At 33.2% G+C, this 11695-nt stretch overlaps 1 protein-coding gene across 1 annotated transcript; it reads right to left on the bottom strand.

Moving 5' to 3' along the window:
* Positions 1 to 103: 103 nt before the first annotated feature.
* On the bottom strand, positions 104 to 11021 carry LOC143056000 (cysteine proteinase 1-like). Its single transcript, XM_076229069.1, has 11 exons — positions 10895 to 11021; positions 8196 to 8237; positions 7073 to 7186; positions 5861 to 5968; positions 5090 to 5175; positions 4496 to 4523; positions 3550 to 3654; positions 2342 to 2408; positions 1749 to 1973; positions 947 to 1079; positions 104 to 420 (listed from the first exon to the last, which is right to left on the bottom strand). Exons 1-11 carry the CDS (start codon positions 10945 to 10947, stop codon positions 236 to 238), a joined length of 1146 nt encoding a protein of 381 aa, XP_076085184.1. The 5' UTR covers positions 10948 to 11021; the 3' UTR covers positions 104 to 235.
* Positions 11022 to 11695: the final 674 nt, after the last annotated feature.

Raw genomic sequence — 11695 nt, 5'->3', positions numbered from 1 at the left:
ATTCTTCGTTAATTAAATACACACAGAAAGGAGACAGTTTTTAAATTATGTACCACTATTAGAATAGTGTCACACACAAAAAATGGAAATTAAACCTTTAAAAAAACTTATATAAGTCTATTAAATATTTTTTTAAATTATGCATAATTTGAACATTTATTAGCAAAGAACAGTGTAAAATAGATTTAATATTCATTGTTCGCAATTTATATATCCCAATAACCAGAACATTGTATTATTTGTTGGGCTGACTAAGAACAGCGGTAGTAACTTGTGTGTTTATTCCACACATGCCAACATCTCTTTTTATCTGGAAATATCCATTTAGTCCCCATTTTGGTCCCCATGAATTCTTTACTTTCCAAAATGATTTCTCTCCAAACAAAGTTTTTTCTTTGCCAAAGCCAACCAATAAAACAGCTGAAAATAAATAAATATATATACATGTATAGACAGAACCATTATTTTTTTTCAATCGTAATTTTTTATTCTTAATAAGTTTATTTAATTTAAAAGTGTTTTTTTTTTTTTTACTTTTATGTCTAGTTGTTTCGTTCAAACATCAATGTCAATATAATGGAATTTTATGCGACTGTCACACAAGTGAGAGGTTTAGCTAGCTTTAAAACCAGGTTTAATCCACCATTTTCTACATAAGATTCAGGTCACTTTCGTATCAAAGAGAACATCCTTGATGTTATATTTGAGGGTTTGGTTTGGGTATACCGAAGAAAGAATCAATGGGCCAGTACTACGGAAAAAAACGACACAACAAAGAAGAAAGAATACTGATGTGCTCAAATATAATAGAAATGTAAAATACGCAAAACTTATAAAGAATAAAGAAAAATGGCGTAAAAAATTAAAGAATACAGAATTGAAGAACCCTCATCAAAACCCTCATATATTTGAAATTCTAAAATGTTTCAACAGTTTAATAAATTACCATGATCCAGATTCTTGGGATCACAATGGTGTGGTTCGAATACACCTTTGTGATATAACTGTAACAATTCTGCATTAATTGCAATAGACAGCGGTCCAATCTTCATTAACTGTTCTGCTACCACGGTCTCATTCTTAAAAGTATACACACAAATATGCGTTTTATGCCTTTGTATTATTTAACTGATATAGAAGTGTAAAACTGTAACAGTATCTTAATATTATATACAAAAATCCACAATCAGCAGAATATAACTTGACCTTAAATTTGTTAGTCTTCAAGTTGTGTTTCTTTTAATTTTGGTTTATTTATATGTCTTTGATAATATGACGTCCATTTTCACTGAACTAGTACGCAATTTTGTTTGAGGCTGGTTGAGTTCCACCTCCGGGTGCTCGATGTTATCTCTGCGCTGATGACCCATTGGTGGCCGTCTGCTGTTTTCTGCTCTGCTCTGCGGTCGGGTTGTTGTCACTTTGACATATTCCCCATTTCCATTCTCTATTTTATACATTAATTTATGATGAGTTTATTTAGAAAGTACGTGATCGACTGATCGTCAACTTTTTACATGTCGATTTCACTTATACATTTCAGACATTTAATGATTGTTGCATTGCGTGCTTTTTTTTCTAAACAAGGTACGTAGTAGTTCCTTTTTGTGGTATAAATATTTCAATGCGTAAGTATACCACTCTTATTATGATAAATTTCTAGCCCCTTAATTATTATAACCTGAAATGGATGAGATGTTATAGCATGTTAATTTTCATATCATTTTGATAATTTTATAACATCACACCTGATCAATAGCTTTCCAGGATGACAACTGTAGTCCATTCACAAATTTGTCTTTGTTGAGTTTAGCTACACAACTCTGTGACATGTTACAGTACGGTACAGGAGGCCCACATAACGAGGCGTTAAATCCCGGTGCAGGGCATGGCATACAGTTGTCTTCAGGGTGGTGTTTATCAGCTGTGTCACCACTGCAATATGGATAGTCGCTCCAGGTTGACAGACCACCCTTAAATAAGAAATTGTAAAATAAAGAGGAAATACACATGACTATTTAAATCAATGTCAATACCTCCAGCACATTTTGGCAGAATTAACAATCTAGCGGAAACAGTCGAGGTTTGCCGATTGAAGAAAATAAAGTAGCCCAGGTTGACGAACCACCCTTTGAAGATACATTGAGTAAATAAGGAAAACATTAAACATGACTGTAACAATGCAAAATTATAGAAGTTTATACTGACTTTTTTTTACATAAATTGTCGTCTAGCCTCTTTTTTTTTTTACACAAAACTACTGTACTGCCTTTTTCAAATTTCACCATAGACCCCCATCAAAATCAAGTGATAGCCCCTTAAAATGATTATAAATACTTACTGCCTTCGTGATATACTGATAGGCTAGATATGGCCAGCCTCCAAATACGCCACAATCTGCATTCTTTCTGAGGAAACGAATAAATTCAATTTGTTAAAAGCTGTATGTGAAAGAATATGTGGTATGAGTGTCAATAAGACAAGTTCTCCATCCAAGTCCCAAGTCACAGTTTGTTAAAGTAAACTATTTAAGGTCAAAGTACGGCCTTCGACATTTTCAATTTACACTGTTGACAAATACCGTCTTTTACTGCAGGGAGATGGGTTATTTTGCCTTTGCGCTGTGTTTTTTCATGTTCAAGTATTTAACATTTATATAATAGTTCTTGTAAAACTGGTCATTATCGTGATATATTGACTGCCCACAGGACGGTGGTATTGACTAAGATAGTGGTAATGACTGAGCCGAAGTTCATGTATCACAATAATGACTAGTTTTTCAAGAACTATTATGTTTACTTCATTGAGAAACCATGTTTTGGCAAATTCGCATAATTTCAAAACGCCTAAAGCAAACTCGATTAGTTGTATTTTTTTTATGGCAAAGAGTGAAGACCAGTCGTAGTAATACTGCCATTAATTTTATTTCAATTTTTCAGTATATATAAATACTTAATCAAGTTCTCTATAATTTTATAATTAACGAAAACATAATAATAAATTAAACTTAAATATAGTATTGAAAACAGGAAAATGTTTTATTAAAGTGACATCTCTCTTCTAAACAGAGAAACCACGCCCCACCGGTCATTAACAGAGAAACCACGCCCCGACGGTCATTATCAGACGGAAACCACGCCCCACCGGTCATTATCATGTAAAAGTTGATGAACGACCGGTTTTCTGGTCCGTTTTGTTCTGTTAATGACCGATTGAATTTATTACTGAAGAATAATGAATGTCATGTGGCCCCTTTTTATCCAATAATAAAAGCTTATTCTTAACCGATATGAAATAATAAAGGTTTATCTGTTATTTCATAAAAGATTGAAATATTGTCTAGAGATTTGTTGCCACTGACTTTTTGTCAACTTTCTTTTTTTCCGAGTTTATCAAAATAATCTTTTTTCAGATTTATGTTAAGATATTTTCAATATTATTTTTCGATACTTGTTGACTGATCTTAATCATTCTATCCCAAAATTGTCCCCTATATTATGATTGCGTTGACTAGTAGATTACTAGTACTGAGAATATTAATACACTTACCCCGGAATATCTTCCATTCCATCACAGTCTACGACTTGTTCAACAGACAGGTTTGTCAATGGTTTTCCCGCCATAGCCCACTGACCTTCTATATTCTCCACAGTACTAAAATATTATTATTGTACTCATTACAGCAGAATGCATTGAGTGTGTAAGTAAAGGTAAAATCTTTGGTTAGCTTGCATGTTAGCTGAATCGCGAAATCATTATTAGGTTAGGTATACTACCCTCCTTTCGGAGTAGTCCAGTCCTACAGACATATATTGGTTATCTATTGGCCTAGTATACTCTTAAAGGGGGGTATTTTACCTACATGTATTCTTAAAATGATTTCACGGTTCAGCTGCTTGCAACGATATTACCTTTAACCTTTACCTACACACTCAATGCATTCTGCTGTCAAAGATTTATATTTTCTACTGTAGCTGTGTGACTAATTACCTCACCATTCCAGGATATGTCACTTATATATGAATATATTTTAAAATGTGGTTATAAAAAGATAATATCACTTTTAAATATATTTTTTCAGCCTTGTGTGTGCGTATTTTTTTTATTTTTATTTTTTTTCATTTTGATTCATTTAGATGTTTCATGGTTTAGTATAGCGTCCATCTCGCCTAACTGGAATATAATATTGGTAATGAGCCACCTAAGGCCAACATCCGGGTGCGGGATTTTCTCACTGCGTTGACGGCCCATTGGTTGCCTTAAGATGTTTTCTGTTCTTTGATCGGGTTGATGTCTCTTTGGCGCATTTCCCATTTCTTTCCTAGGTCTTATTACAAAGATGATAACGTTGAAAGAGTTGAAAGGAAAGTAACTTGCCATTTGCATATACTTTTTCGTTCATTTGTCATTTTTAAAACCTCTTAGAATATCAAGTTTCTACAAAGCTTTCTTGCAATTATAGAGAGAGGAAATTAAATAAATTGTTACTGATTACCTGAATGCCCAACATGAACCGGCAGCTCCTGAAATATGATTTTTTTTTTTAAATCAGTTATTATCATATTAAAATTTAGCTTGATTTTATTTGAAAAACAAAATGGCAAACTTTGTTTTTTTTACTTTCAATTTCTTTGTTCGATGTTAGTATTGGCTTATTCGAATGAACATGTTCACATTTAGACTCTTAAGATAGTATGTAAATCTGTTGAAGTTGAAGTAAAGTGTCGATGAAGGTACCCATCAGTATTGTTATTGTTGTAGAAGTATCATTCGGCAATCCTCGGTAGAATCCGCTACTCTCGGAATCGGCCGAGTTGAAACGAATGGTAGAAGTATATGACAAAAAGAGCGAATAATTATCGAAGCAACAGAACTTTAAGCGTCAACGGATGTTACAACTCATGTGAAAACGAAAACGAGACGAAACGAAAGACAAAGAGACAAGTTACAACTCGAACAAAGCGCAGAAAACAGCCCAAGGTAACCAATGGGTCTTAAACACAGCGATAAAATCTCGCACCCGGAATCCGGCCTTTAAACAAAAATGTTTACATGTATCTTTCAAAGTAAAAGTTTGATGATAATATACCTTGGTCTTTAACAGATGTAACCATATTTTTGGGAACCCAGTCAAATGAATCTGGTAGTGGATCGTTGACTGTTGACTTTATATATCTGCAAATATAAAAAAAAAACGAATTTGTGAGAAGGTATTTAGTTTTAAAAAGCTTTAAGTAAGTAAGTAGAAGTAAGTAATTTTTTTTTATTTAGAATCGTACATGATATGTACAAATTAACATGAGCTCTGTTGAGATCTTAACAAACTGTATTACTGTACGATGTACTCCAAACTATTGGTACCTTAGTACATGTACACTCCCGCTCATTGTTGGTGGATATATTTTAAAGTTAGACTGGTTCCATGTCCTTTATATGTGCGGCTCAACAAGAATGTCACAGATACCGGTATGTTGTAAGGGAGAGAACCAGTCTATTTTAAAGATTACAACAGTAGCGGATTTAGGGGGTCCGGGGGTTGGAACCTCCCCCCTTTTTTGGACGATTAATGCATTTAAATGGGAGCATATAGTTGGAACCCCTTTTTGTGTTGTGATTGTTTCGATAAAACTTTGACGTATTATGTTTAAGCTCATCAATATAATCATGTTTTCATGTTAAGCGCATGGTTTTTAATTTTCTCTCTTATCAACATTTGATCACTGCAATTGTACTTCCATGTACTTTCAGCAATGGGATTTAACTTTCTATTGTTTGACTCCCCAACCAGATAAAAAAAAAGTAGAAATAACAGTGTACTAAACCAAAGATTTTCTACTTATAACAGCAAATGTTGTAATACCTAGATGATTCAAATGTTGGTGCTCTACGTTTTGGCATCAATATTTTGCTTTGAAATTCTTTTGGATCCATGTCGGCAAATTTGTTTGCAGCAAATGTCATCTTCCCTCTGAAAAAATAAATAAATGTTGTATTATTTAATGTCGTGAAATCAAGAACTATTTTCTTATAACTCTTTTTATTTTCTAGTTTCTTTCGTATTCTGGCACGTAATGCTTATTATCTTACCTCCTATACATTTCCAGGAATATGATTGGTTAAAAGCGTGCGCGTGCAAACCGTGTATATTTGATATTAGGTTAGTAGGGAGGCGGGGCTTATCTCATACACGGTTAGTAGTAGAGTTACGTCCCTTTATATTCCTTATTGGGTACATAATGCTTAGTATTCGATATGCAATGGGAATAAAAGGAAAGGCAGCAATCGAACATCACAACAAAGCATGACTATCGGTTTAATTGTCTTGTAATACTTCTTAAAATATTATGAAAACAAGCGAACAGAATAAATAGATATATGCAACATATACATGTACAGACAGTCCATGCAGTTAATGTTACTGACACATAATTTCAAAGCAGCACACACATCATACTCTCGAGTTGCCCGGAAAGGCCATAATGGAGCTTTATCATACCTACTCCGTAATTGAAACAATTACATTTAAAGGTTGTTCGTTGCTTGGCGTCCAGTGACGAACATTTCAAACATGTTCAGGACTAGAACAAATGATCAATAATTGGGAGAGGGTGTCACTTTTGTTGTTATAATATTTCAAAACTTGTGTTCAATCCCTTTTGCTTCTTTTGTGATTCAAATAATTTTAAACTAAATACAATATTAGATAGGTCTTGTAATAGAGGCCGTTCGAGGTAAAGGTCGGGGAAACTTAGACTGCCAGTTGAAAGGAGGGTATAATGGGTAAGGACAGAAATTTTGCCTTGCAAAATGCAACATCCAGACCCCTCTCTGACACTCTCTCTACAAGTGGCGTCAAATTGCATACTTCCAGCACAGCCAAATGGATACACGACTTTAGCAAGAGTTTTATTGTCGATTTGGGAGACCTGTAGAAACCATATTTCTATTCTCAACTCACCAAAAACAATAACAGCAGCAGTACATGCCGTAGCAAAATTGTCGTATGTAATTATAAAAATATCGTGGTCTTTGACATTGGGTTCTTCAATAAAAGGCGCATTTATTATCTTACTTGTACATTCCGTTTAATTTGTTGATAAGCTTTAAATTATCCTTGAATATCTGAAATCTTCCAAAGTCTTCACCCAACAATTTGTACTCTTTTCCGTGTTCCTGCTTCCAAGATCTAAATTGCGACATACATGTAATGTGTTATAATCACTAATAGTTACTATGTATTATGTAGAAATATATTTGGGATCATTAAATTTGCCATTTTGAATTTCATACATCATGCAATATTTTACAGAAGATTGATCACGAAAACGAAATGGACTCTGTGTACACATTTAAAGCGAGACGACAAGGGCGAGCTGAATGCTCGATATAATAAAGTCAGAACCAGGAAACAGATCAAGTGACATAATGTTTTTATAGAAAATTCGTCTATATATATTTTTTACTAGAATATTATACGAAGTAACATTAATAAGTTGATGAAATTTGTTTAAGCCTATACAATTCTACGATGGTTGGTCGGTTGTATGAATAAAGACACGTACATGTCATTGATAAATTGACACAGAAGGACTTGGAACTGTTATTACAGGACGCCATTGCATTGTATTTTCGAGTATCTTGATTGTCTTGTCCTTGAATTAAAAAATATCAAGAAATGAAATCAAAATAAAAAAATAATTATAAATAAATGGCAGATAAATGTATGCATATACTGGACTGAGTCATTTTTCGTACTGTTTAAAGTGATAATATCATTTTTTCTTCTAATTATTACATAGACTATAATTTGGACAGTACGCAAACACACTTTTTTAAGGTGGTACCTAACACTACAGGGAGATAACTCTGTAATGTCAGCTTAACGTTTTAATTACGTTGTGTTGTAAAGGGAATATTAAGCTTCTCAATGATCAAAATTGGTGTTTGTCAAACTACTATATAACCAGTGTAATTTTTCTGACAAAACGGTTAGTTCTAAATTTTAGAAATTTTTATATTTTTGTTAAAGGGTCAAAGTAAATACTTTGACAAAATTTTATGAAAATTAAACGAGCCAAATTAATTTTAGTGAAAGTGTTGGTTACCACCTTAAGACCTCTCCTTTTTCATCTGTGATCTGAAATACTTGAAATCTAAATACGTTACATATGAATTGAATTACTATTTTTACTTACTGGAAGAGATTGTTAGCTCCTTCTTCATCTTCTGGATATGAACTAAGAAAAATATGTACACATATTTTAAAATACATGCAAAAATCTACATTTTAATTTTTGACAATATTTATAAAAACACTTCAAGTCTACAATTTCAAAGGCATTTTAGCTGACTAGTGTTTTAAATGTTAACGTGCTTGTCAGGAACCGGTTGAAGATTTTCTTTGACCATAAATCGGGAATCTGATGGCCGAGTAGTCTAAGTAAGAACGTAGGAGTTCATTTAACCTGTCAAAACTGAAGTTGTGAGTTCGAACCCCGCTCGTGGCTGCAGGTGCGTTCGACACATACATGTATTTTAGTTAAATAGAATTTTCCGTTTTTCTATTGACTAACTGGTGGTGTTTAACGACCTTGACTAGCTGGTAAGCCCTCGCACGTCTGAAAAAAATCTGTGTTTTAACAGGAACTCCGGTGTCATCAACCAATAAAAACTGACCGCCTTGATATCTATACTATTAAACGAGAAGACCTCATTTTGTGTGTCGCTTCTCTTCTTTCCACAATACATTAATCAACACGCCTCTGTGTCCTATAGGTACAGTACATAGTCGCATTTGTCATCCATTCATATGATTATTCAGATTGAGTTATTTTGGGAGAAAAACGAGAAAAAAGGCATTCGGATATTGTTCCGTCATTTGACGAAATTTTAAATCAGATTAGACTTCCGGTTTACGTTTTTCTGTATACTGTTTGAACATACATATTCTACAAATAAAGTGTATTTTCAGAATTCTATCTGCTATCATTTTCAAGTTTACTATATCCACGGCGGTCACAGAGTTTATCAAATAGAGAGCGTATGTATACTATATCAATGACCACCATGGATCTAATAGTAAACTTAGAATTGAAAGTAAATACACTTTATTTATATACAGTGGAGATCAGTTGTAACCTCTCATAAATTCTGTCAGAATCTGTCAGGAGAACTGTTCTGGAACAGTGTGTAAAACTGTCAGCCTGACACCTTTTAGTCAGTTCTAGGTTAGAACTGTTCTAGCTAGAACTGATTTGGTCAGTTCTACCTAGAACTAATTTGGACAGTTGTAGCTAGAACTGAACCTGACAGTTCTACCCTAGAACAGTTTTAGACAGTTCTAGCTACTACTAGAACAGTTCTACGGGTAGAATTGTTTTTCAAATTCTACGGCTAGAACTGATTTATAAATTCTACGGCCAGAATTAATTTATAAATTCAACGGCTAAAATTGATTTATAAAGAATTCTATCTGCTATCATTTTCAAGTTTACTATATCCACGGCGGTCACAGAGTTTATTAAATAGAGAGGGTCTGTATACTATATCAATGACCACCATGGATCTATTAGTAAACTTAGAATTGAAAGTAAATACACTTTATATACATTGTAGTAATGAATTTTCATAATATACAGATAAGCGCTAAAATTAGTCAAGTGAACTTTTGATACCTTTTCTGAAATTTTCCAATCATTTAATTTTTTACAAAATTCACTGATTACAAAAAAAAGAAGATGTGGTATGATTGCCATGTTGAGACAATTCTCCACAAGAGACCAAAATGACACAGAAATTAACAACTATAGGTCACCGTACGGCCTTCAACAACGAGCAAAGCCCATACTGCATACTCAGCTTCAAAAGGCCCCAAAATGACAATGTAAAACAATGCAAACGAGAAAACTAGCGGCCTTATTTATGTACAAAAAACGAACGAAAAACAAGTATGTAACATGTGTAACACATCAACAAACGACAACCCTGAATTACAGGCTCCTTACTTAAATTGTCATAATAAATCATACTAAATGTATGTTCATATTGAAATTGATAGAAAACCGAAAATTCGGAATTTTGGAAATAAAGGAGGAGGGATAAAAAAAAAATTCCTGTCCCCAATAACCTATGACTTATGATACTTTTGCAGAAATTCTCCATTCATTCAATATTTTACAAAATTCTTCCAACAACACTTTACATACTTAAAACTACACTCTGAATGCCCGCGATTTCGCGGGTGTGTTCTAGTATATTTTAAAGCTTAATGTTATTATAAATTTATATTTCCAGTAATTTCTTTATAGCACCAAGAATCTCTCACCATTCTCGTACATATAAAAAGAACATGTGATATGATTGCCAAATAAACAACTCTCCACAAGAGACCAATATGATACAGGTATTAACAACTATAGGTCACCGTACCGCTTTCAACAATGAGCAAATGACAATGTAAAACAATTCAACTGAGAAAACTAACGGCCTCATTTGTGTACAAACAATGATATAGCCGAGAAAGTCGAAAATTGTATTGAACGCCTACAATCAATCAATCTTAATATTTTGGAAATTTTGCTTTATTGAGTGTATTTTATATTTTCCTATATTTGGAGGCGATATAGGTCTTAATATATAGTATGGACATACATGTACATGTACATTTTAAGTCGTATGTTCAAAATATCTAGTTGACCTCAAATGTCTTTTTTTATATGTGTCACTGAATTGCTGTCTCTTTAATGTCAAGTTATCCCACATCTATTTTTATTCATATACATAAAGTATTAAAAACAGATACAATATCTATTTTTTATTTATTTTTTACAGCAGACATCACTAGAAAAACATAAATATGTTAAGTTTATACTTATTTCAATTTTCAAAAACTTACCTTAGTACAGAATTTACCAATACAAGGACCAAAATTCCGCGCAACGACACCATGGTGGCTATAACAGTATCACTACCGTAAATATTCTATGTCGTATTATCTATGATATCATACATTATTGTAATCAAATAGTGTGGACTTTGTTTAACTTAAGGTGTTATCAAATCACTTTTAGCGTTAAAACTAATGAAACTTTTAATATATTATAGCATATATAAGCCTTAATAACACTACACAAACATGATGTGTGTGATATATAGGTAATTTGTGCAACAACAAAAAAAAAAACATTGCAGTTTAGTAACATTTATTGCATTCGAATCAATTAAGAAAATGATGATAAAAATGCGACCAAAGAAGGGGAACAAAACGCTCTTATGAAGTTCTATATCAATGTCAAGGAAATTCAAGATTACAGATCAGGGCTCTCGGTCATAAAACTTTACCCAGTACTCAGATTTATTTCACTCTAAATAGCATTAGTTTGTTTAGTTGATTTCTGAGCCTTAAGTACGATAATCGAGCTCGAAATGTTTATGACCACATGGCCAGGTGATGTCACTTTTTTGTTGAGGTTAATGCCCATTTTTAAATTTCCTGTGTAGGGTTTTGGCACATTGACTTGTCAGTCTCTTTTCGACTTATCATGATCATGTTTCATTGTGTGCTAATATTTTCTTACTTTATAAGGACCACAGTGGCCGAGAGGTTGAAATAGTTTTCTACTGTATCACTAGCCTAAGGATGTCAGTTCGAACACTACACGTGGCACTGCGCTCGGCTCCTCTCAAATTGACTAGG

Source organism: Mytilus galloprovincialis, chromosome 13, assembly GCF_965363235.1.
Source record: "Mytilus galloprovincialis chromosome 13, xbMytGall1.hap1.1, whole genome shotgun sequence".
Lineage (NCBI taxonomy): Eukaryota > Metazoa > Mollusca > Bivalvia > Mytilida > Mytilidae > Mytilus > Mytilus galloprovincialis.
This window is presented reverse-complemented; position numbering and strand designations above follow the sequence as displayed.